Here is a 25,377-nt window from a genome sequence, read left to right on the forward strand (position 1 = left end):
AGTGCTGGGCTAATGGTGGGACCTGCTGATCTGAAAGGTCTCTTCCAGCCAAAAGAATTCTGTGACTCTGATGTGCAGTTCACAAGGCAGAGATTTCAAATCCTAAGCCAATTCTAACAATACCAAGAGTCTGGGGATATTTTAAGCAGCCAGTGATGGCCAAGCTGTTAGTCACTCTGTTTGAAAGCCAAGGAAAAAAGGACAGACAAGCAACACACAGAGAGAGGCAAAAGGTTGCCGTCTCCTGTCGAACGAGGCTATGCATAATCACAGTATTCCACCCCAAAAATAGAGCCTTTGGTACACTCAGCAGGGCAGCTGGAATGATTAGCTGGTGTTGGAACTCTGGTGGCTGGTAAGAAAATGACTTCATGGATGTTTCTCTGTCCCTTTCCTCTGAATCATCGAGAGCTGGAATTGGAGAGGCCTCTGCTGCAGCGCTGAGGAGCGGAGCTCAGGAGGCAGAGTAAAAGGAATTTTGAGATCAAGCTTCTAACACCAGGGAAACTTGCAACTAAAACAAGCAGATCCAGGCAGACTGTTGTCAAAACAGAAGCAGCAGTTGTTCCTGAAAGCCACCCCCAGCCTGGGTCCCAGCTCTTACCTCTACTTCCCACAGGGCCTTGGAACTGGTGGCAGAGGTGGCCGACTGCCTCCCCGTGGTTCTGAGGAAGACGTGCTGCTTCTTCCTGTGCTCATCACAGGTCAGAAACTTCTCCTGCTCTGCATGGAACAGCCTCACCACGTCCCCCTGCCAGAGCCCAGACACTCTGATCAGTACAGGCATGAATGAGCTCTTCCTCCACATCACAAGTGATGGGACAAGAGCAAGCCACCTCTAGCTGTCACCAGGGGAGGTTTAGTTTGGATATGAGGAACAATTTCTTCCCCCAAAAGGTTTGTCAAGCCCTGGCCCAGGCTGCCCAGGGCAGTGGTGGAGTCCCCCCCATCCCTGGAGGGCTTTCAAAGCTGTGGAGATGTGATGCTGAGGGCCATGGTTCAGTGGTGAGCTGGCAGTGCTGCGGTAAGGGTTGGACTGCATCTTAAAGGTCTCTTCCAAGCAAAATGCTTCTATGATTCCATCACCAAGATCCAGCAGTGAACAAGATTGAGCAAGCTGAGCTCTGAGCCTTACCCCTTTGAGAATATCATCTTTGTTGTCACTCCATTTCATGAAGAGGACTATTTTCCAGCTTGTATTACAATTCACAGAGTTGACCTAAAAGGAGAAGCAAAACCATTAGTCCCACTGCCACCAACTGCTGCCTTACCTTGCAGACCACCTCCAGCAGAACACTGCAAGCCCTGTGGCATTGCCCCAGAGAGGGAAAGCCCTACCTGTATTTACTCCAGAACAAGTCCAGAGCTGACTTGCTAGAAGTCACTTGCTACACATCACTGTGCCAGGGCTTCTGCTCTGAGACATCACCTGGGGGACTGCATCCCTCTCTGGGGCCCCCAACACAAGAGAGTCATGGACCTGCTCCATCAGGTCCAGAAAAGGGCCACAAAGATGAGAGAGCTGGAGAACCTCTCCCATGAAGACATGCTGAGAGAGTTGAGGATGTTCAGCCTGTAGAAGAGGAGACTCCAGGGAGACCTCAGAGCTGCATTTCAATATCTGAAGGGGACCTCCAGGCAGGCTGGGGAGGGGCTCTTGGCACAGGACCAGGGGCAATGGTTTGAAACTGGAGCAGGGCAGATTTAGGTTGGCCATCAGGAGGAAGTTCTGCACAGTGAGAGTGGTGAAACACTGGAACAGGTTACCCCAGGATGTGGTGGAGGCCCCATCCCTGGAGACATTCAAGCTCAGAGTTGATGTGGCCCTGGGCAGCCTGCTCTAGTTGGGGATGTCCCTGCTGCCTGCAGGGGACTTGGACAAGATGACCTTTGAGGCTCCCTTCCAACCCAATACAATCTGTGACTCACGATTTTGAAGCAAGAATCTTAACTTCAGCCAGTCAAGCAAGAGATCAAACTCAAACCTCTGCTCTGCACCCAGAAGACCCAAGCCTGCTGGCTCTATTAAGCTGCTGATTAACAAGACAACCATTCCTAAACCCTGTCCCACACACAGTGAAAGGCAACTGCCACTGAAGGGGCTGTCAGGCATTGGAACAGGCTGCCCAGGGAGGCGGCGGAGGTGCAGGTGCTTAAAAGCCCTGTCAGATGTGGTGCTTGGAGATAAGGTTTACTGCTGGACTTGGCAGAAGAGGGTTAATGGTTGGACTTGATGACCTTGAAGGTCTTTCCCAGCCTAAATGACTCTGATTCCACACCAGCTAATTAGCTGCCTTTAATACAGCAAGCCCAAGCAGCTCATCTGAAACAGAGCCTTGCAGATCTCGAGGGTGGCCTTAGGCTGACAGGTGGCCTCCATGATCTGAAAAGGTCTTGAAGTGAAACAAATCAACTCTGTAATCTTCCCCAGCTGTGTCCTTCTGCCCTTACCTCATTGCACCCTGGATTATCAACAAGCTGGTGACTGCTGGCATGGAGAGGCTGGCCAGCGTTGACAGGGTTCAGGACGACTTTGTCTCCAATGACAACCTGGAGAGAAATGAAGCATCAGACAAACCTGCACCCTGAGAAAGAGCTTTCTTGTCTCCCTTCTTAATGGGAGAGAGGAAATCACTTCCTTTGTAGCTTGGAGAGATGCCAGCCTGAGTATGAAAACCAAGATTCTGTTTGCTTCAGAGTTTAGCTCACTCAGTCATTCAAGCAGAGGCAATGCTGGCAAGCCCTGGATTCCCCCTCCCTGTAGGTGCTCAAGGCCAGGGTGGATGAGGCTTTGAGCAACCTGGGCTACTGGAAGGTGTCCTTGCCCACGGCAGGGTTCAGAGCTAGATGATCTTCCAGGTCCCTTCCAAGCCAAACCATCCTATGAAGCTATGAACTAACCTATCTGCTGCTGTCCCTGAAGCTGTTCCATGGGTTAGCATTTAACAAATAGCTCCTACAAGCTAAGGTCAGCCAAAAATCTTCCTCCTCCAAGCTGCACTTGCATCTGTAAAACCAGATTCCAGGCTGGCAAGACAAATGCAATTCATTAAGGACAGTAAAGGTCCTGTTCTTCCCCACTTCCAGGGCTAAAGTTTTAAACTACAAGCCCAGAAGATTTCTCTGTAGTGAAAAGAGCTACAAAGGGATTGAGAATCAGTGTGATTTAAGAGCACTTAGTGGCCACTAAGACTCTGCTTAGGCTTTACCTCCTGTGTGTCTGGAGAAGAGGAGCAGCCACATCAGAACCTACAGGATGAGTGAGTCCTACTTGAGATCTGTGTTTAGGTGCCAAATACATGCCTGGACTACACCAGAGAGCACACTGAGGCTTACCAACTCCTGGTTTTGGGCAGAGAGCATACCCAGGTGACCCACATTTGGTAATAGAAAAAATAGAGAGGAAGAGCTTCAAATGGTCAAGCATTTAATTCAGAACCAATTATTTTCCAGCCTCCCCACGAACAGGACTCTCTAAACCTCATTATTACCCCATGCCACACATAGAAGATGAGGAGGAATTTGGATCCCAAACTGCCAGCACTGAAAACCCAGGTGGCAATTATTTGCTGTTGGAGGAGCTCACCATTTCCTACCATCTTGAACTGGCTGGGAATTGTGAAGGGCCAGCACAATTAGGTCCCTTGTTCCCTCCAATGGGAAATCATTCCAAAACACAAGTTACCATAGCAATTCTGCCTCCCCCTCATGACAGCACAGGAAAAAAAGAGGTTGTTCCTGCAGCATCATGCACTAGAAGATCTGTGCATTTCATTAATTGCAAGCCAGGCCTCCTGCAAGGAGCTTTGCCAAGCTGTGCACAAAGCAGCACAGGAAGATCTTCCTCCGGGCACTTACGCTGTCTCCGATGGAACGCAGCTTGTAGAAGGGCTGGATGTAGAACCAGGAACCTTCATTTCCAGCTTCATCCAAGGTCACCCTCATAGCATTCTTCTCCAGTAGAGCTGGAAGCCTCTTATTTACTGTTAAGTATTTGTTACTTTTTAAGTGAAGCAGCTAGAATAAGAATTAGAGTTCAGTTCTAAGAATGCTCCTCCCCTCAATAAACAGCCAGCCTGCAGAAGGTCACCACAGTGGCCCAAAGGAACTGAAATTGAAGCTGAATTGTGTCCAAAAGGATCAACCCAGGCACAATTTCCACTTCCAGTTCTTTCAGTCTCTGTACAGCCCTGCAGCACGAAGCACCTTCAGCTAACCCAACTGCCCCTTCTCCAGCAAAGCCCAAACTCTGTGAGATGCTCTCCTCGCTTCACAGCAGCCCAGCAGGAGAAGTTGTAAACTGCTGAAGTCTAAGTGGCCCTCCCTGGCAGGCAGGGGGTGGTGAGAAGTAAAGCTGCTCTTCTCTAGCTTTGCTCTGTCATTTCACAGAAACATGATTGCTTCTTTGAAGGCTCCCCTCCCCAGGCCCCATTTCCCACCCCTCCGCTGCGTGCCGCCTCGCAAACCACACACCCTCAGGTCACAGCCCAGCTCCCAACCTACCCAGCTCCCACCAACTGCTGTTCAGCTGCCAGTAAACTTCACAGGCAAGTGCTTTTGTGCAGAAAGCTGCTTTCTGATGCCTTTTGACTACCAGAAATACTCACAGACCATATGGGAGGGATGGGAAAACATGGGCAAAACCTGATGACTGCTCTCAGTAGTGTTGATGTTTCTACTCCAACCCAAAACGGGCATCCTTTCTCTCTCTCCATTAAAAGCAGACTTTCTTGTCTCAGAGATCCAGGCCAAGAGCACACTTGCACTCATACAATCATTTGGGCTGGAAGAGAGCTCTAAGATCAAGTCCATCCTTCAACCCAACACCACCATGGCCACTAAACCATGTCCCAAAGTGCCCTGTCCACGCTTTTCTTGAACACCTCCAGGGACTCCACCTCCCTGGGCAGCCTGTTCCAATGCTTTGATCCAACCAAGGCAGGGACTTCCCAGCTCTTGCCATTAGTGTACTCTCCTTTTTTCTTGGGTTTGATGCATCCCCAGAGAGGTGGTGGAAACCCCATCCCTGGAGGTATTTCAGAGGGGCAGAGGTGTGGTGCAGAGGGACATGGTTTAACACCAGCCTTGGTAGAGTTAGAGAATGGTTGGACTTGATCTTCAAGGTCTCCCAACCAAAATGATCCTTTGATTATTTTCTTTTCATTCCCTTGGACCCAGCAGATCCTTGGACTGCAGTTATTCACAAGCCTTGATCATCCTTCTGCGTCAGTTGACCCTTTGAGGTGTCAACATGATTGTAAGAGACCACATCTGGCATTGTACTGTGCCTGTGCCATCTTCCAGAGGGCCAACTCTAATGAAGGCTCTGAGAAGGATTTCTGAAGCTGACTTCAAAGAACCCCAGCACAAGGAACCCATAATGACAAAGTGACTCCAGCACAGCTCTTGCTTCACAGGAGTCAAGTGGTAGATTTAAGTGGTACATAGCTCCAAGGAGTCTGAAAGAAGAGATGGACAGAAGGAACAGGCTGCCCAGGGAGGCTGTGGCTGCCCCCTCCCTGGAGGTGTTCAAGGCCAGGCTGGATGAGGCCTTGAGCAGCCTGGGCTGGTGGGAGGGGTCCCTGCCCACGGCAGGAAGGTTGGAATTTGATCCTCTTCAAGGTCCCTTCCAACCCAAACCATTGCACGAGGATTCCACTTTGGGACACTGTCACACCCTGCACAGCTACAGACTCTTGCCCATGAACTGCACCAATTCCAGGTCACACTGAGCAGCAGGGGAGGGTGACCAAAGCCCTGCTCAGCCTGGGGAGCTGTTCAGAGCCTACCTGGATGACGTTGCCATACTGGATGACCGTTCCCAGCAGCTTTCTGTTTTCAGTTTCGTTTTGCTTCTTCTCCAGATCTGCTGCATGCTGAAATGAAAGGAGAACAACTCAGCTGCTGACTGCTTGAGAGCAAGAGAGGGGGTAAACACCTGAGGTTCTTCAGGAATATTTCAAAGAGCTGGAAAAACACCTGCAACAGCCTCATTTTCTTACTGCAGCCTCCAGCAGCACAAGTCCTAAACAAGTGCAGGAGGGAACTGGGAAGCCAGACACACACTACTGCAGCAACCCATAATCTGGGTTAAGTTTATCAGATGGGAATAAAATGAGATGAAAAGCTCAAACAAGACAGAAGACAAGCCAGGAGAAGGCAACACCACACCTATGGAGGGCTCTGAGCAACCCAATCTAGTGCAGGATGTCCCTGCTGACTCCAGGAGGTCAGACTAGATGGGCTCTGAAGGCCCCTTCCCACCCCAAGGGTCTTCCACAGCCTGTGTCTTCTCATGGTGCCATGCAGGATTATTTAGCAGCCATTTACAAATGACCATTGCAGCTCCACATGTGAGCTCCCAACTCCTCAGCACCACAGAGTTCAGACCTTGCAAGGGCAATGTGCTACACTGCACACACAGCTGGGCATTTCTGCACACACCACCATGGCAACGGAAGGCCAAGACCTTGCAGCAGAGCCCAGAGATTCCTTCTTCTATTCAGTCACTTACATCTTAGTCTCCTAAGCTCAGTTCTAAAAGGGAGCTGTCTTGGCCAGGCTGCTTTTAAACCACTTCATTTGGCAAAGAAATTCTCTCTTACTTCCTATCACAGAGTGGCTTCAGCTGGCAGGGACCTTTACATGGTTATCACGAGTCCAACCCTCCTGCAGCCAGCAGGGACATCCCCAGCTAGAGCAGGCTGCCCAGAGCCCCAAACAACCTGACCTGGAGTAGTTCTAGGGATGGGACAGCTCCCACTTCTGTGGGCAACCTGAGACAGGCTCTCATCACCCCCAGGCTCAAAAATGTCTCCCTTCTCTCCAGTTTGAATCTCCCTCTGAGTTCACACCATCACTCCTTGTCCTCTCACCACAGGCCCTGCTCAGAGCTCTGTCCCCAGCTTTCTGATTGTCCCCTTTAGGAGCTCAAAGGCCACCAGAAGGTCTCTCTGGAGCTCTCTCTTCTCCAGGCTGAACACCCCCAAGTCCCTCAGCCTGGCCTCACAGCAGAAGGGTTGTATGAAAGACATTTTCTCCATGAAAAGGCACTACCTGTACTTGCTCTAGCCACTCTATGGGGGTAAAGAGCAATTTAAACCCAGACTTTTCTGAAGCCCAACCATCCATGGTCTGGCTCTCCAGGACTACAGTAGGTCCAGTTTTCTCCTGGAAGAGAACACAGTGGTCACAGGTCCTACCTGTAGTAGGATGAAGCAGCACTACCACAGGACACAGCTTCACTGCTGAGGAAGAGCCAGCTGGACACTGTTAGGAAGCTTCAGCCCCTGCAGCTGACACAAAAAGTGCTATTTTGGGAGGCTGTGCTAGGTGTGACAGCTGGCTCTTGCTCCAGGAGAACCTGCAACACAGCTGCTCTAAGTCAGGAAGATCTTCCCTGCACTGAGGGTGGCTGGAACACATTGCCCAGGGAGGCTGTGGATGTCCCCTCCCTGGAGGTGTTCAGGGCCAGGCTGGATGAGGCCTTGAGCAGCCTGGGCTGGTGGGAGCTGTCCCTGCCCATGGCAGGGGGTTGGAGCTGGATGAGCTTCAAGGTTCCTTCCAACCCAACCCACTCTCTGAATGTGAGTATGTCCAGAACTCCAGCACAGCATGATTCTGTTACTGAAATACAACCTTTTGCTCTGCTTGATTTTAAAACACTCTGTCAGAGGATTTCAGTAGGCCACTGGGGGTCACCTCAGCCACCAGGGGCAAGCACAAGAGAGGACTTCTCTGCCTGCACTGGATTGGTTTATTATAAAGAAGGGAAATAGAGCATTCTGGGGAAACACAATTCAGCCTTTGGATAGATTTCCAAAGCTCAACCCCAAGCTGCTCCTCACTCCAGGAGAGTGAATCCTTTCCTTCAGCCACTAGATGTCAGCTTCTCAACCCCCAGCACTGCTTCTTGATACCAAAGACAGACAAGTGTCCCAGATTTTTAAATCCCTTAAATGGCATTAACTTAAAATAACCTGACCTCAGCATTCAGCCCTCCACAGCAGACAATAAATTCCACCAGCAGACAAACAGAAGCCAAAAAAGGCAAGTGGTGATGGACACATCCTGCATCACACAGTTGGTTACAAACTCCAGGCACTGATGAAGAAATGTCATCAAGGGTTAACAGCTGTGTGCATGCTTCAGGGTACAGCCCCCTCCCCATTCCACAGCATGGAGCACACAAGATCTCAGTGCACTCCATGTGCCTGCAAATGGAGAAGAGACCTTTGGCAAAGGCTTGGAGTGATAATATGGGCAGGAGCACCTCCCCCTGGACCACTGGCAGGGGGGTTGGACCTACATGATCTTGAAGGTCCCTTCTGACCCAAACCAGTCTATAAATCTATGAATGGATTGAAGCTAGAGGAGAGGAGACTGAGACTGGAGATTAGGGAGGGATTATTTCCAGTGAGGATGGGGAAACCCAGGGCAATGTGTGCCAGTGAGGCTGTGGATGTCCTCTCCCTGGAGGTGTTCAAGGCCAGGCTGGATGAGGCCTGGAGCAGCTGAACCTAGCTGAGAGGTGTCCCTGCCCATGGCAGGGGGGTGGAGAAGATGATCTCTGAGGTCCCTTCCAGCCTGAGCCATTCTATGCTTCTCCTAAGAAAGGCTGGACCAGATGATCACTTCCCAAGTGCTGTTCCATGATTCCTCTCCCAGGTCAACCTCTCATCACTTCAGGGGCAGGAGAAACACAGCACGAACGAGGGCCCTTTGTGCTCCAGCCAGGACCCAGAATAGCTTTTTCCTTGCCAAATTAATACTCCCAGGTTATAAAAATTCCATTTTCTGAAGCAATCAGGGAGTCAAACAGTCAGGCTTTGTGAAATGCAGGAGCAAGGCAGCCATATGGCAATCAGCAAATGACAACTCTCCTACAGGGCCACTCCGTATCGTGGGGCTACAATGAGCTTAATATAGGCTTAAAGCAACTAAAAATATTTAGGATTGTAATTCTGACATGAAGTACTCTAGCTATGTAATTTTAACATAAACATGGAGTTTATTTAACTCTGCAGTCAACAGATGGTATTTAAGTTAAGCTGGCTTTCTCTTCCCCCCCCCCTCCCCCCTTTTTTCCCCATATAGGAACTCTAAAAACAGCAATCAACTGCCTCACTGCTGCTGAATGTCAACATTTTACCCAGAAAGTATTAAATACTGCAAGCTAATAAGGAAGGAGAGGCTGGCTGGCCTTGTAATTACTCATAATTATCCATCAGCCTCCACATGGATCAACAGCAGCTCTGTCTGCTTGAGGAAGCCCAGGAGATTCAGGAGACCTGCAGCTCAGATGGCATCGACCAGCACAGCTCACATCTGAGACTCCTCATCTGAAAACCCTCTCCTCCTGTGTAGCTGCTGGAAGGGTCCAGGCTGAGAGAGTTGGGGTTGTTCAGCCTGCAGGGAGACACTTCATGCTAGCCTCACCAAACTGGAATAAGCCTTCTGTCAGAAGAAATATGCCCTTGGGAAGGCTGTAGCTGCTGTTAGCCCCATGTCAGCACTGGATGGTTGAGCTCTCACTTGATATCATAGTATCAGTCAGGGTTGGAAGGGACCACAGGGATCATCCAGTTCCAACCCCCCTGCCCTGGGCAGGGACACCCCACACTAGATCAGGCTGGCCAGAGCCTCAGCCAGCCTGGGCTTAAACACCTCCAGGGACAGCACCCCAACCACCTCCCTGGACAACCCACCCCAGGGCTTCACCACTCTCATGGGGAAGAACTTCCTCCTCCCCTCCAGCCTGAATCTCCCCACCTCCAGCTTCATTCCATTCCCCCTAGTCCTATCACTACCTGAGATCCTGAGCAGTCCCTCCCCAGCCTTCTTGGAGCCCCCTTCAGATACTGGAAGGCCACAGTTAGGTCACCTCGGAGCCTTCTGTGTTTTACCTTGTTTAGTCAAGTTCAAGCATTTTCCCTGAGCTGCATTTCAATACCTGCAGGGGACCTACAGGAAGGCTGGGGAAGGACTCTTTAGAAGCACCTGGGGTGACAAAACAAGGGCCAACAGTTTGAAAGTGGAGCAGGAGAGATTTAGGTGAAACACCAGGAAGCAGCTCTGCACAATGAGAGCGGAACAGGCTGCCCAGGGATATGGCGGAGGCCCCATCCCTGGAGACATTCAAGGTCAAACCTGATGGGGCCCTGAGCACCCTGTTCTAGCTGGAGGTGTCCCTGCTGATTGCAGGAGGATTGGACAAGATGCCTTTTGAGGGTCCCTTCCAACCCAGTGCCAGGTGTAACTCCGTGCCTGGAAGTCCTCCCTGAGAGCAAGGAGGATGAGGCTCAGCAGGAGCCTGAAGACCGCTACTTACGTGCAGCTTGTTGAGTAGCACAGCGTCTGTCGTGCTGTTAGCTCCTGGCTTTGCTGCCTTCCAGAACTGCTTCTGAGCAGAGTACCGGTTCATGGGACAGAGCTTGAAGAGGCAATCTATAAAAAGATGAAATAAACAGCCAGGGTTGCTTCAGCCATTGGCAGTTATCTGCATCTCTGCTGCTAGCAGCGTCCAACCATTCCGGCGGCGAGGAAAGGTTTATAAACAAATTCCACAAAGCTCTTGATCAGACAAATGCTTTTTTGAGCAGCAGGAATGCTGCCCCATGAATGATAAAAACTAACTGCTGCTGCCAAACCTCTGATGCAAGAGCAGAAAATTGAGAGCTTGTCCCAGGCAACACCACCACCAGGCTAAAATGGCAACATCTCAGTGCTTTCCCAGGCCTGCGGGCCGGTTTCACGCACAGCTTCTCCCCTGCTGCTGCAGCAGGTAGGCTGCTTCACCCCCTCCTTGGCTTGGGGGGGAGGGGGGTAAGGTTTCATTTTTTAATTGCTCTTAGTTTAAACTAAATCTCCTCCAATTCTACAGAAAGAGAGGCACAAAAGGCCTGGGAAAAGTCCCTGAGTGAAGCAGCAGCACCGTAAAATCCAGCAGACAGCCCCCACAAGCACAGAGGTGCAAAGCACAGCTTGAAGAAACCATAGCCCCCACCTTGGGGCATCAGGTTCTTTGCCCAGTCCATCACCAGTTTATTTAACATTCTGCCCAGTAAAAGCCAGGACTTACAGCTCATTACTCTTATTAAAACAACATTTCTCTGTTCCAGAGATACAAACCTATCAGTAACAGCCCCAAATTAGCTGCATTTACTATTTTCTTCCCCCCTCCTCTGTTGCTAAGTGACTGAACACACAAAAAAATAAATTGAGCTATTCCAAGGCAGTGCCTGAAGAAGAAGCTTAGAAGTTCAAACAAAGTGCCAACAAAGCCAGGAGGCTCTTCCCAGTGCCCTTGAGGGATGGCATGGATGGAAGACTCCAGGTTCTCACTCAGGTGGTGTTTCCAAGGCTCCTGGTGTCTCCTTGCAGGTGAGCACTGCAATTTGGGAAGCAGCAAGCTAGGGAGGTATCTGCCTGGGGGTTTATCTTGGGGACTGCTTTGCTGACAGACAATGGATGCACCTCAAGCCAAAAGGGATAAACCCCACACCGAGGAAGTCATCTCAGCTCTGCCACAGCTTAAAGCTACTGAGGAAGCTGATCCTGCACACACAGACCCTGGAAGTTTTGCCTCAAGATGCCATTTGAGATGGACACCTTCACTCTTCTCATGCCTTTCCTGAAGAACAGAGCCATTTGATGCCCCTCTGCCTGCCTAACCCATGCCCAAAGCGCAGTCAGAGCACACTGGGTGACACCAAAACACCTTTTGCAGAGGACAAAGCTCTCTCTTCAACACTAGACCCCCTTCCAAGGGGGGGAAGCACTAGTGGCAGATGGTCCTTTCATCTCCCAGTGAGTCACCAACTGCCAAGGGGCTGCTCAGCTTGCCCCAGACCTCCTGCAGCCTGCTTAGCTGCTGGCCCAGGAGACAAGCAACAGCTGCAGCTGGGTATGGCACCGGGGACCTGCGATGGAATGACACACTGGGGAAGGAGAGAAAGAGCTCAGCACTGGGTCCAGCTCAAGAGAGACAGGGAACTGCTGGAGGGAGTCCAGGGGAGGCTACAAGGATGCTGAGGGACCTGGTGCAGCTGTGAGGAGCGAAGGCTGAGAGCCTGCAGAAGAGCAGCCCCAGAGGGCAGCTGAGCAATGCTCAGCAAGAGCTGAAGGGTGAAGGGGCAAAAGGCAGGGGCCAGATTCTTAGTGGTGCCTAAGGACAGGACAAGACAAGGGGCAATGGGCACAGACTGGAACCCAGGAGATTCCATCTGAACTCCAGGAAGGGAAAAATCTGGGTGTGAGGGTGCTGGAGGACGAGAGCAGGCTGCCCAGAGAGGTTGTAGAGAGCTTCCAAGCCCAGCTGGGCATTGTGCTCCTGGGCAAGCTGCTGTGGGTGCCCTGCTGGAGCAGGGAGGTTGGACTGGGTGATCCCCAGAGATCTGTGTGTGGAAGGAGATTCAGCTGCATCTACCCAGAACTTCACCTCCATTCTGACACCACCAGCTTAGAGCTCCTGAGCAAGCAAGAGCAGGGGAAAACCAAGCAGAAAACCACACTTCACAGGTTTGCTCTCTTCATCTCTCTCATTTACACAGAGATGATTCACAGACTGACAGCACAGAAGAGATTCAAAAAGCCTCTGCAGGCTTGCACTCCAAGCTAAGACTCTGCATTGTAAGCAACACACCAGTTATAAAATCCTCTATTTTTGCTGAAGCCATCAGTTCACACAATGACAGCAATTAGCACACAGAGCTGCAGAGAAGAATTAATTGTATGCTACATTTAGGCACAGTCAAAGTGTATTTTTTCCCCATCCCTTTCCATCAAGGAAGTTGTCAAGTTGGGCTTAACTTCTAAATTGTTAGCTGCAAGCAGCCCCCTCTCCTGTGTGGAACACAGGGAAGAGGTCTACCAGAGCCTGACCTTGGCCAGTCCAAGAAGGGGAAGCAGAACATGGGGGTTTTCAGCTTTTCATCCTAGTTACAAAGCTAAAGATCTTAAGCAATGAAAAGCAACCAACATTAGTTGTTGGATTGATTGTTCTGTGAGACCTGTGTCTGAAGTGGTTGAGGAGTTAAACTTGGTCTAATTCACCTTAACATAACCAGCATGGAGAGCACCAAATGCAGTTTTCACAAGGGCCTGGAGTGACAGGAGAAGGGGTGATGGCTCCAGACTGGAAGATGCCAGATTTAGGTTAGACAACAGGAAGAAATTCTTCCCCATGAAGGTGCTGAGGCACTGGAACAGGTTGTCCAGAGAAGTTGTGGAGGCTCCAAGCCTGACAGGCTGGATGGGACCTTTAAGCAAGCTGGCTCACTAGCAAGTGTCCCTACCCAGGGCAGGAGGAGTTGGGACTAGGGGATCTTTAAGGTCCCTTCCCACCCAAACTCTTCAATGATTCTATTTCACCATGGGTCAAGCACCATGAGCTTCATGGCCTGAAGACCTCTAGACCTCCAGATTCCATGGGCTTGTGTGTTTACAGAATTCAGCATGCAAGGAAGTGCCAGCTGAGCAGCCTCAGGGTCAGCAACCTGCAACCCACAGTGCTGAGAGTGCAAGACAAACCAACCACTTCTCAGACACTCTGCTGGGGGAAGTTTCTGTTTCTAACAGCCCCAAACTAAAGCCAAGGCAGCCAAGCCAAGCAGCTTTCTGCTCTGCTTCTGCATTCAAGTCCTTTTAGCTCAAGAGGTGATAAATAAAGCTATTAAGCCATTACTGCAAAGTAATTCCATCTTATTATACACCATTTGTTGAATATGAACCATGAAGGAAGGAGTTCTCATTCCAGACCCTCCTGGTATGCAGTGAAACAGGGCAGAACTGCAGACTGGCTCAGTGTAACAGTAAAATACCACCTGAATGCTGCTGAAAGGATGAAAGCACATCACACCTCAACACCAAACCACCACAGAATGTTAGGAGCTGGAAGGGACCTCTAGAGATCAAATCCACATCCCCCTGCCAAAGCAGGGCCACCAGGGCAGTCTGTTCTCAATCACAGCTGTGCAAGCCCAATCTTCCCTTCTAAAGCCTTCCCTACTCAGGGTACTACACGATATGATGATGCCAACTCCACCTTTGGCAGATGAAAAGTTCAGAGAGGACCTTCTTGTGGCCTTGCAGTATCTGAAAGGGGCTACAAGAAAGCTGGGGAAGGACATTTTAGGCTGTCAGGTAACTGATGAGACTCGAGCAAAAATAGGAATGGGGAGATGGAGACAAGATGTCAGGAAGAAGTTGTTCCCCATGAAGGTGGTGAGAGCCTGGCACAGACTTCCCAGGGAAGTGGTGGAAGCCTCATCCCTGGAGGTGTTTGCAGCCAGGCTGGAGGTGGCTGTGAGCAACCTGCTGTGGTGTGAGGTGTCCCTGCCCATGGCAGGGGGTTGGAGCTGGCTGAGCCTTGAGGTCCCTTCCAACCCTGACAATTCTATTCTTCTAAGCTGCTGTCACTGCCAGCACCCAAAGCTCTTCATGGTGCCTTTACCTGGTACAGCTGGAAAGGAGCCACTATTAGAACTTTCCATCTTTGTTACTTTCAGAGATGAGGTCTGATGAATGTTGAGCTGCAGCACACAGCTCCTATCTCTCCAGCACGCTTGCTTCTAAATGGGCTGGAAGAACTCTTCCCTCCAGCCATGCTGGTTGTGTAATGCACCACTCATCAGATTTTCCAAATCTCCCCCAGCTATTTTCAGCATTTAGTAGAAAGGCTTCACCAATTTTACTGCTGTTGGAGAAAGCAGGCAGCAAACATATTGTTGGCAACAGAAAGGCCTGGGGAGATTTCAGCACTTACACCAAAATGAAAATCCAGCAGAGGCTGCAAAGCTGCTGAGGGGCCTGGAGCAGCTCTGGGAGCAGCAAAGGCTGAGAGCCCTGGGGCTGAGAGCCTGCAGAAGAGCAGCCCCAGAGGGCAGCTGAGCAATGCTCAGCCAGAGCTAAAGGAGCTGTGGGGGGCAAGAGGCTGGGGCCAGGCTCTGCTCAGTGGTGCCCAGGGACAGCACAAGGGGCAAGGGGCACAGCCTTGAACCCAGGAGGTTCCATGTGAAGAGGAGGAGAAAGTTGTTTGTTGTGAGGGTGCTGGAGGCCTGGAGCAGGCTGCCCAGAGAGGTTGTGGAGTCTCCTGGTGTGGAGAGCTTCCAAGCCCTCCTGGGCATTGTGCTGCTGGGCAAGCTGCTGTGGGTGCCCTGCTGGAGCAGGGAGGTTGAACTGGGTGAGCTCCAGAGCTCCCTTCCAACTCTCAGCATGCTGAGATTCTGTGAAACTCAGACCCCAGCTTCACAGAATGCCAACTGGAGAAAGTTAGAGAGCCCAGAGAAATTCCCTCTCCCTCCAAAATCCTACTTTGGATACTTTCAGATGAGGGAAAACCTACCAAGCTGAAGAGATTTAAATAAGTTCCTTCCAAAACCCACTGAATATTTAACACCAACACAGCTGCTTCTCTGCCACTTCCAAAAACCCCCAAACTCACTCATTTTCGTGCAGCAATCCTAAAATTAAAAGAGAATTAGCAATTCCCTGTTGAGTTTGAGCAGTTTCTCCTTAGCCTTTTCTATACTTGGACACCTGATTATTTCCCCATGGCCAGAGCCTGCTCTCAGCACAGAATAAATACCAGGAGAGTATTTATCTTTGTTTGATCTCTAAAAAATAGCAGCAAAGATGAAGCAGCAGCAGCAGAGCTGGCAAGGATGGAAACCCTGCAACTAGAAGTTCCCAGCTTCCCATTTAAGATGGTTGTAGAGCTTCAATGCACTCAGAAGGGTAACAACACTATATAGAATGAAGAGATTGTTTATTTCAAGTCAAAATGAAGAGCAGAGCTCTTGTGTGGGGCAAGTGAAATGTTTTCAAAGCAGGAGGCATAGAGAATAACACCAAGTGCATATATTCAATCACAGGCAAGTTTCACCTCCTCAGAAGCCCTCAGATTACTACATCTTCTATTTCTATACTTGCTCCTTCTGAGGTGGAAAATGAATAGATGACAGCCTAAGAGCTTCAAAGAATATAGAACAAAAGCTGCTACAGAAATGTGTTGATTATTAATCATTCCTGCATTTCCATAGAGGAGAGGAGGAGAATAAAAAAGAGGCACCTGATCCTGCTGAAATGATGTCTTTGTGAGGAGAAGACATCCCCTCATTTTCAGCTTGCACTGAACAATCTCTGCTGGAAGCACAGAAACCCTTTGAAAATGGCTTTGCACTAAAGGCTGAAGCTGCTGTCCTGCTTGCAGCCCACTCCAGCCAGCAAGGGAAGACAGCAGAGCTGGGCTGCACACAGCTGGGGCAGTGGGAGAAGAGGAGTGAAGCAAAATCAGATGTTGTCAACAGTCCTGCCCTGCCAGAAGTCAGGAAAATAGAAGCATGGGTAGGAAGGACACTGGTACTGCAAGGCCAAAGACCTTGTCACTGTGGCACTTGTCACTGCACAGCAACTCAAGCAGGCAGGGCTCAAATGCTGAACTAACTGCATGACAAAACATATCAGAGGTCTCTCCTGCTGGGGGCATCTCCTCAGCACTCAGCAATAGCTACAGCTGGAGGACTGGCATCAGTTCTGGGCTCCACAGCTCAAGAGAGACAGGGAGCTACTGCAGAAATGCTGAGGGGCCTGGAGCAGCTCTGGGAGCAGCAAAGGCTGAGAGCCCTGGGGCTGAGAGCCTGCAGAAGAGCAGCCCCAGAGGGCAGCTGAGCAATGCTCAGCAAGAGCTAAAGGAGCTGTGGGGGGCAAGAGGCTGGGGCCAGGCTTTGGTCAGTGGTGGCCAGCAAGGGATAAAGGGCACAAACTGGAACCCAGGAGGTTCCACCTGAACAGGAGGAGAAAGTTGTTTGTTGTGAGGGTGCTGGAGGCTTGGAGCAGGCTGCCCAGAGAGGTTGTGGAGTCTCCTGGTGTGGAGATCTTTCAACCACCCCTGGTCCTTGTGCTCCTGGGCAAGATGCTGTGGGTGCCCTGCTGGAGCAGGGGGCTTGGACTGGAGGATCTCCAGAGCTCCCTTCCAAACCCTACCATGCTGGGCTTCTGTGATGTCTGTTACCTCCTTCCTGCAAGCTGCAGCTTACCTGTTTTCAAGGGCTTTCAATGGTTTTTCTTTCCCAAGCCCAAATCAGGAGGAAAATCATGCTTGCTTGCAAGCACCATTTAGATGTGGAGCCTGCATCATTTGGGATCTAAATATATTTTAATTTTCATGTTAAAATAACCACCCTCAATTCATACCTGCAAGACAGGAGGGTAACCACCCTCTTGTCATTGTACTCATTATGCAGAGTCCTACCAATGGAAATCATTGCTGCATTCTTTCAAGCTCCAGCAGCACAGGAAACACTAATTGTTACTAGCTCAGAGCTGGTGCATCCAGCCAGACAAAGGCAGAAGCCTGCAACGGGGATTTCAGAGGGGGAAACTCTGTCCTGAGAGCTAGACACTGCACATCAGTACCTACTAAAGCAACAGAAGCCATTAATGGGACATAAATTAGAAGGCAACACCTTTGTAACCATCTGAATTAGCATTTTGATTCCACATGATGTTGCTTGTAACTGTACAACAATCATCACAGCATCTGAGCCACCAACAGGGCCTTGTGGCCAAGAAGGCAAATGGGTTCTGGGTGCGTTGAGAGGTGTGGACAGCAGGTGAAGGGATGCTCTCCTCCCTTTCCAACTCTACTCTGCCCTAGGATTGGTTTGTGCTGAAAGAGACCTCCAAAGGTCATCTAGGGATGAGAAGGCTCCAGGGAGACCAAATAGTGGCCTTCCAGTACCTGAAGGGGCTCCAGGAAGGCCACAGAGGGACTGTCTGCAAAGGCCTGCAGGAATAGGTTTGAGGAGCAATAGCTCGAAGCGAGAACAGAGCAGATTGAGATTGGATGTGAGGAACAAGTTCTGCACCAGGAGGCTGCTGAAACACTGCAACAGGTTGCCGAGGAAGGTAGCTGAGGCTCCATCCCTGGAGATATTCAAGATGAGGCTGCAGAAGGCTCTGAGCAAACTGCTCTAGTGGAGGATGTCCCTGCTGTCTGCAGGAGGTTGGACTGAAGGAGCTCTGGAGCTCCCTTCCAACCCAAAGCATTCTATGATTCTGAACGTATTGAAGTTTCCAGTGGCATGAGGCTGCCCTTCAGCAAGAGACAAGCTAGCTTTATTCCAACACAGAACAGGAAACAGCCCTTCAACCACAGGAAAACCATCTCTTGAGGCTCAGCACACACTCTCCTGTCTGGGGGTAAACTAAGAACCAAAGCAGAGCCAACTCAGCACACTCCAAGCAAACACCCTCCAAAGCCCTCAAGACCACAACAGTGAGAAAGTGCCCCCCAAAAACTACCAGAAAACCTAACAGGAGAACTGCACCTTTAAGTAAACATCTTGGGTACCAAGGAGTTGAGGACACACCAGTGTTTGTTTTATTTCTGCATGTAACCTCTTTGGCCTCCTTCAAAAAGAAAGCTGCTACTCCAGAACAGAGAAATATTTAGACACTGGATATACAGGCAGCCCCAAAAGGAAACATGTGCAGCAAAGACCAGAGTCCTCCTTCAGTCTCTGGTAGGAGCACTGCAGAGGGAAGATGCCTCAAGATAAGACAAAGCCAGAAGGGACAGGAACTCAAGTAGAAAGGAAGGAACACTGATGCAGTTAACTGAGATATATGCCATTTGACATCTGGGGTGTCAGGTTAAAGGATGGAAGGAAGCTGGCAGCCTCCTTGTCACTGAGCTACAGCACAGTGATGGATAATGTGTCCCTGCATGGGTGACACTCAGACCTAGGAGGACAAAAGGCACATTTGAGTTGCCTGAGAGAAGGCTGTTAAGGACAGAGTGAATGTGTCAGGCATTGCTGAAAGCATTAAGGAACAGATCTAATTCATGGACACAAGCTCAGACCAAGAGAAGCTGCTTCAGAATCATCTCAAGATCTCTTACAAGTCAGAGCACCGTGATGGCTCCTGGCTAGTAACACACACAAGCCATAAAAAACCCTTCCAATGTTGAGAGGGGGAAAGAATGCTTCAGTTGGAGGAGACCTTTGAGATCAGGAGGGAAAAGCACTCAAGAGAAGACTCCACAACTGCAGAGCTGAATTTGAGTTATCCCAAGGCACTGGTTCCAGTGAGTGGCTTTACTGCCTTACCTCATCACTCTGTCTCTGGTCCAGCACAAAGAGAAACCCTGGGCCAGAGGCAAACCTTGCCAAGAGGCAAGTTGGAAGGCCAAGCCCTTCCCTGTCCCACCAAGCTTTACACAAGATGAGGAGAGGCATTTGTACTTCATGCCAAGGGAATGCAGCAAGTCAGAGTTGCAGAAGCATTTGGAAATCACCTGGTGTGGCATCAACCCTTTGTCCCAGCCCTGAGAGCTGCATTCTCACCCTGAGAAGCCAGCCCTTACCTCTTCTATCGTAGTTTCCATGGCAAATCTCCCTGCCAGGCACTACACAACTCTCAGAGCATCAACCCTGTAACATTCTCCCTCAACATGTTCAGGGCTCCTCAGTTGGGTAGCATTTCACCCCCTTAGCAGACCAAAATGTATTCAACTGCTGGCCACATTTCACTTGATTTGGACTGGGTTTCATTTCCACTTCACTTCTTCACCTGCTGCTCTTCTGCTGCAATCAAGTTGCTGCTCCAAAAGGATGAGGAAGCGAGGGACAGGCGGCAGGGAATGGCTCTGGCAGTCCAAGCACAGGAACAACAACGCAAGATCCAATTTCAAACACCCTCTGAAAGCACCAATGTGGAGCAGAGTGGAGAGAATACAGCAGTGCTCTTAGAGCTGACAGGACTGAACAGCAGCAGAAGAGTTGTTTCCATTTAAGAAAGCTTTGGCTGTGGTAAGAAACAAGGCAGCACAGCATCCCCCAAAACAAAAGGCAATTTTCTCAGCTGCTCAATGCAGTAACTCAATTCCCAGCTTTTAAATGCCTTTGGCTGAAAGCAAAGCCACGCTGCCAAAACAGGAGATACAGGCAAGTTCAATAAATATTTGCTCTTATTATTGAAGCCTAGGTTGGAGGAGCTGAAGAGATAATAAAATTGAATTTAGTGCTTTAATTTTTCTTAGGCTAATGAAGTGCTTGGGATGCCTTGCCTGGAATGCTCGTTTGTTTCTTCCCTCCTGCACCAAGCGCTGCCTTCCCGAGCTCTGGGCACGCTGCACAACTGCCACAGGCTCTCAGGAGGGGCAGACCCTCACAAAGCTGCCTTAGCTCATCCCTCCCCCTCTCCAGGGCAGAATTAACTATGCCTGCTCCACTCCTGACGTCACCTATTCCAGCACTCCACTATTTCGGGATCTAACCTATTTATTTCTCCAGTGCAAGCCCATCACTTCTCTCCCTCTCCTTGTGGGCATGCAGAACACCACCTCCCCTCCCTCTCCCAGCAGTATTTGCAGGCTTCTCGGGCTCTACCCCACAGCTAGGATGCAAGAGTAATAGGTCTTGTTCCTGACCATTACCCTCCTCTGGATTTTCTCTAGCTGGCCCTTATCTTCCTGGAGGGACAAGGAGCAATACTAGGTGAGATCTTTCACCTGAGGCTCTGCCAGGAAGCAACATTGGGAAGAACACAACTGCTGTGCCTTTTGGCAAGGTTTCTTCTTCTATATTCCAAGGCAGCAACTGTACTTTTTGTTACAGCACAGCATCCACTCCTGCTCAAACTGTGATTCCTGTGATCCCTGCAGCCTCTCAGACAAGCACAGCGTTTTGGAGAGGACATTTAAAGGTCATCCTGTCCAACCCCCAACCCTGCACTCAGCAGGGACATCTGCAGCCAGAGCAGCTTGCTTAGAGCCCCAAACCTGCAATAGTCCCAGGGATGGGGCATCCACCACCTCTCTGGGCAACCTGGGTCAGGGTCTCACCATCCTCACAGTGAAGAATTTCTTCCTTCTCTCCAGTTTAAGCCTCCCTCTCCCAGTTGAAGCCATCACCCCTTGTCCTTTGCTACTGCACTGCTGTGTGTGCCCTTCCTCCTCCTCCCTAGATGCTGTCACTCAGTGCAGCCTTTGACACATGCCCCCAGGTAACTGCAACAGCATTTTCCAGACGGTTTCTGCAAATGTCAAGGAAATTGAGTGACTTCCCAAGTCCTTGTCCTCTCTGTGGAGCCTGCAGAGGACAGCCAGCTCTGAAAGCCACCACTAGGAGTGTTAGACTGGCAGCTGCAGACAGCATCCATAAAGCACGAACTGCCACAGCGATGCTCACGGGCCATGGCTAGGCATGGACTCAAGCAGCAGTACCTGCAGAGCTTAGCAAAGCAGAACACCAAAGCCCCAGCCCTGCCTTAACTACAGGACCCAGCACTGTGGTGTTGAGTGGAGCAGAGTCAGGCTGCTGACCTGTGCTGCACCCCCAGGCAAACAGCACACAGCACCAGTGTCCACATCTGGTTTCTGAGCCTGAAAACTTGGTGCTTTGCTTTCCCTTCCTGAGCTTGGCTCGAGTCTTTCAGCTCACTTACTGAGGCCCTCTCCCTCTCACTACTTTAAACAGTCACCACCCTTTTGGCAGGGGACCAGAGATGCTCTTCCTGAAGCTTTTCAAATGATGCTTCTCAATCTGACCAAGTTCTCTCCGTCGCTGTACTCCACTCCCCTTGCAGGAACAGAGCGCAGAAGGCACCAGCAAATCATGCAGCTAATTAAAATGTGGCCCTGTCCTCCAGAACAGAGTCTTAAAATCACACTCTGGTTATCATTTTAAGAAGTAGATGATGCTGAGAAGGTATCTGGACACAGGAGGTTGGGAGGGACCTTAAAGATCATTTAGTTCCAACCCCCTGCCAGGGGCAGGAACACTTCCCACCAGGTCTCATCCAGCCTGGCCTTGAACACCTCCAGGCCAGGGGCATCCACAGCCTCCCTGGGCAACCTGTGCCAGTGTCTCCCCACCCTCACTGGAAAGAATTTCTTCCTGATCTCCAGTCTCAATCTTCCTGCTTCCAGCTCCATTCCATTCCCCCTTGTCCTCTCACTACAAGCCCTTACAAAAACGGTTTGCCTCTGCTCCTGCTGCCTGCAGCAGCCCACCAGCCTGCTACAGCAGGAGATGAAACACTCCTAGCACCTCTCAAAAGCACAATATTTCAGCTGAAGAACACTGAAGAGTTAAACTGGGCCAGCACTGCTGACTGAAACTCCATCTATAGCTTCGCAGATCAAAAACGAAAGTGGAAAGAAGTCCCTAAACTACTAAACCAGCCCCTTGCAGGAAGGGCTGAAGAGCTCTGCTTGACCAAATAAGGCAAGTGGGAGCTGGAAGCCAAAGCAGCAAAGCCAGGCTGGATTAGAACAGCAGACAGCTGGATAATAGAAACGTGGAGAAGTCAGCTCCACCAGACCGGATTGCCAAGGGGAAGAACAAATGTTCAGCGACCACGAGCGGAAGCGGAGCCTGCCAGGAGAGGCCTGGAGGCATTCCTCCCAGCCAGCAGCAGCCACAGCTCCTTCCTACTGCTTGGGGTTTGTTTAATGCAAGGCAAGGCTCTCATTGTGAACAGGCAACAAAACCACCACGGGCTGTGTCTGGAAGGGATGCTGATGGGGCACTTATCACCTGAAGTGCCCTGCACCTGAGAGCAGGCAGCACACAACCCCAGAATGCCAATCACAGAATCACCAAGGTTGGAAGAGACCTCAAGGATCATCGAGTCAAACCTGTCTCCACAGACCTCATGACTAGACCATGGCACCAAGTGCCACATCCAATCCCCTCTTGAACACCTCCAGGGACGGTGACTCCACCACCTCCCTGGGCAGCACATCCCAATGGCAAACGACTCCCTCAGTGAAGAGCTTTCTCCTCAACCACAGAATGCCAGCACTGTGGGGGCTGGAAGGGACCTCTGGGGACCACAGAATGGCAGGGGCTGGAAGGTAGGGGTCTCTTAAAGGTCTCTTCCAACCAAAACAATTCTGTGATGCTACACAGAACACCTCCAGGCATTGCCTAGGGAAGCACCAAAGAGGTGTGTTACCCTCTCACCCTGAAGCACAACCACTGCCACCACCTCACAGATCCCTACCTGTGTCTCTGAACATTCTGGAGAGGAGAAGCACATTCAAAGTGCTGCACCCTTCTGAAAAGTTCCCTTTTCCATCAAGAACAATAATTAGGTACTTTCAATGTTGTAAGTCAGCCTTCAAGCTGCCTTATTGACAGCAGGATAACAAATCAATCAGTGCAGGGGAAAGCCAGACTCCAAGTGATGGATGGGCTGATGAGAGCTATTAAACAACACCAGCTGCATGGCTGTCTGAGCACGTCCCACACTCAGATCCACACAGAGCCAGCAAAGACAGTCCTCAGGATCAGGAAAGCCACCCTTGCCAGAAGCCTCAGAGCAGCAACAGCCTTGGCAGCTGACAAAGCTGCACTGAAATCTTCTTAACACAGCATCGCAGAATGGTTTGGGTTGGAAGGGACCTCGAAGATTGGCTGCCCAGGGAGGCTGTGGATGCCTTCTCCCTGGGGGTGTTCAAGGTCAGGTTGGATGAGGCCTGGAGCAGCTGAGTCTAGTTGAGGTGTTCCTGCCCACAGAGGCAGGTTGGAGTAGATGAGCTCTGAGGTCCTTCCCAACCTGAGCCATTCTGGGATGCTATGAAGTAAATAAAGACTATTTCAGCAAGTGGTAAGTGAAGCCCAGACACTGATGGTATCCAAAGGATTCCATGGAAGGTGCCAACTGCACTGATTAAATCTCTGGGTCTCATTCAAAGCTAAGTGGTACAAGCAGAACAAAACTCCTCTCCAGCCACCTGAGGATATGTACACTGCACAAAACAACCACCCAAGTGATAAAGACATGAAAGGCTGATGATTTCCTGATGTAATTTCCTGAGCTTTTAGATCTGGATGACCACCTGGGATTTGCCTCACTGACTTTCAATTTCACTTACTCACTGCCAGTGCTTTAAATTTACTTGTCTGTCACATCTCTGGGTTTTGAGAGGTGAACTTCAAGATGCCAAGCACATCTTCTCTCTGCCCTTCACAAAACATCCCAACAGCATGCTGCTTCTCCAGTCAAATTGGATGTTTTCAGGCACAAATCCATTGTCCTCTTACAAGGATCAAGGCACTACTCATAACACATTAGCTTAAATGAACTTGGGGTTGTTCAGCCTGGAGAAGAGAAGGCTCCAGGGAGACTTTCTGGTGGCCTCACAGTGCTTCAAGGGGACAATCAAAGCTGGGGACAGAGCTGGAGTCAGCTTGGCCTCGATGATCTTTGAGGTCTCTTCCAACCTTAGTGATACTGTGATACTTTTGAGCAGGGCCTGTGGTGATAGGACAAGGGAGGGATGCTTTGAACTACAAGAGGGAGATTCACACTGGGGACAAGGAAGGCATTTTTGACACTGAGGGTGGGAGAGGCTGGCCCAGGGAGACGGGAGATGCCTCATCCCTGCACCATTCCAGGTCAGGTTGCCTGGGGCTCTGAGCCCCAGCTGCAGACATCCCTGTTGACCACACAGGGGGTTGGACTGGATGAGCTTTAAAAGGTCCCTTCCAACCTACAGCATTCTGTGATTGAGCTCAAAGAAAGAAGGATTATGGGACCCAGCCAAAAGATTTTTGGCTGGTACAAACCCTTCAGCAGTCAATTATATTTCCATGATCTTCCACTGTTAGAGAAACAGAGGACTACTAAAGACCTTAAGTGGTCATTAGTGCCTCACATCCTCCTGTGGTGGATGCAGCCCTGTGGCAGCACTGAAGCACTTCCACTTAGCAGTTTTTCCCCTCTTGGTCATTCAGGCAGCTCTGAAAGCTTTTATAAGGTGAAGACATTTAAAATATGGTTCCAAACATTACAGAGATTCAATATTTAAAGAGAAACAGATGAGCTGCTCAAGGAAAGCACTGGAGACTTGTGTGCACAGCAGCAAGTTTCTGAGCCAAGAAAATATATGAAACAGCAGTAATTACATCTTTTAGAAGGAAATATTCACAGAAGGAGTTGGGTTGGAAGGGGCCTCAAAGCTCATCCAGCTCCAGCCCCCTGCCATGGGCAGGGACACCTCCCACCAGCCCAGATTGCTCAAGGCCTCATCCATCCTGGCCTTGAACAGGGCTGGGGGGTCAAGGGAGAAGGGTTCTACTCAGTTGCACCCTGTGGCAGGACAAGGGGCAATGGATGTGAACTCCAGCACAGCAAGTTCCACCTCTACATGAAGGGGAACTTCTTCATTGTGAGGGTCACAGCACTGGAACAGGCTCCCCAGAGAGACTGTGGAGTCTCCTTGTCTGGAGACTTTCAAGACCCACCTGGATGTGTTCCTGTGCCACCTCTGCTGGATTCTATGGTCCAGCTCGGGCAGAGGGGCTGGACTCTATCTTTGGAGGTTGCTTCCATCCCCTAACATCCTATGAGCCTGTGACCTCT

General features: G+C 50.3%; 1 protein-coding gene across 1 annotated transcript in view; it reads right to left on the minus strand.

The window, feature by feature from the left end:
* ITPR1 (inositol 1,4,5-trisphosphate receptor type 1) overlaps positions 1 to 25,377 on the minus strand; it is a 185,935-nt gene that overhangs the window by 137,130 nt on the left and 23,428 nt on the right. The window contains 6 exon segments of the mRNA XM_054179973.1: positions 605 to 751; positions 1,136 to 1,219; positions 2,452 to 2,550; positions 3,859 to 4,017; positions 5,790 to 5,876; positions 10,331 to 10,446. Of these exon segments, the coding sequence (XP_054035948.1) occupies positions 605 to 751; positions 1,136 to 1,219; positions 2,452 to 2,550; positions 3,859 to 4,017; positions 5,790 to 5,876; positions 10,331 to 10,446 (692 nt within the window).

Source organism: Dryobates pubescens, chromosome 1 (assembly GCF_014839835.1).
Source record: "Dryobates pubescens isolate bDryPub1 chromosome 1, bDryPub1.pri, whole genome shotgun sequence".
Classification (NCBI taxonomy): Eukaryota; Metazoa; Chordata; class Aves; order Piciformes; family Picidae; genus Dryobates; species Dryobates pubescens.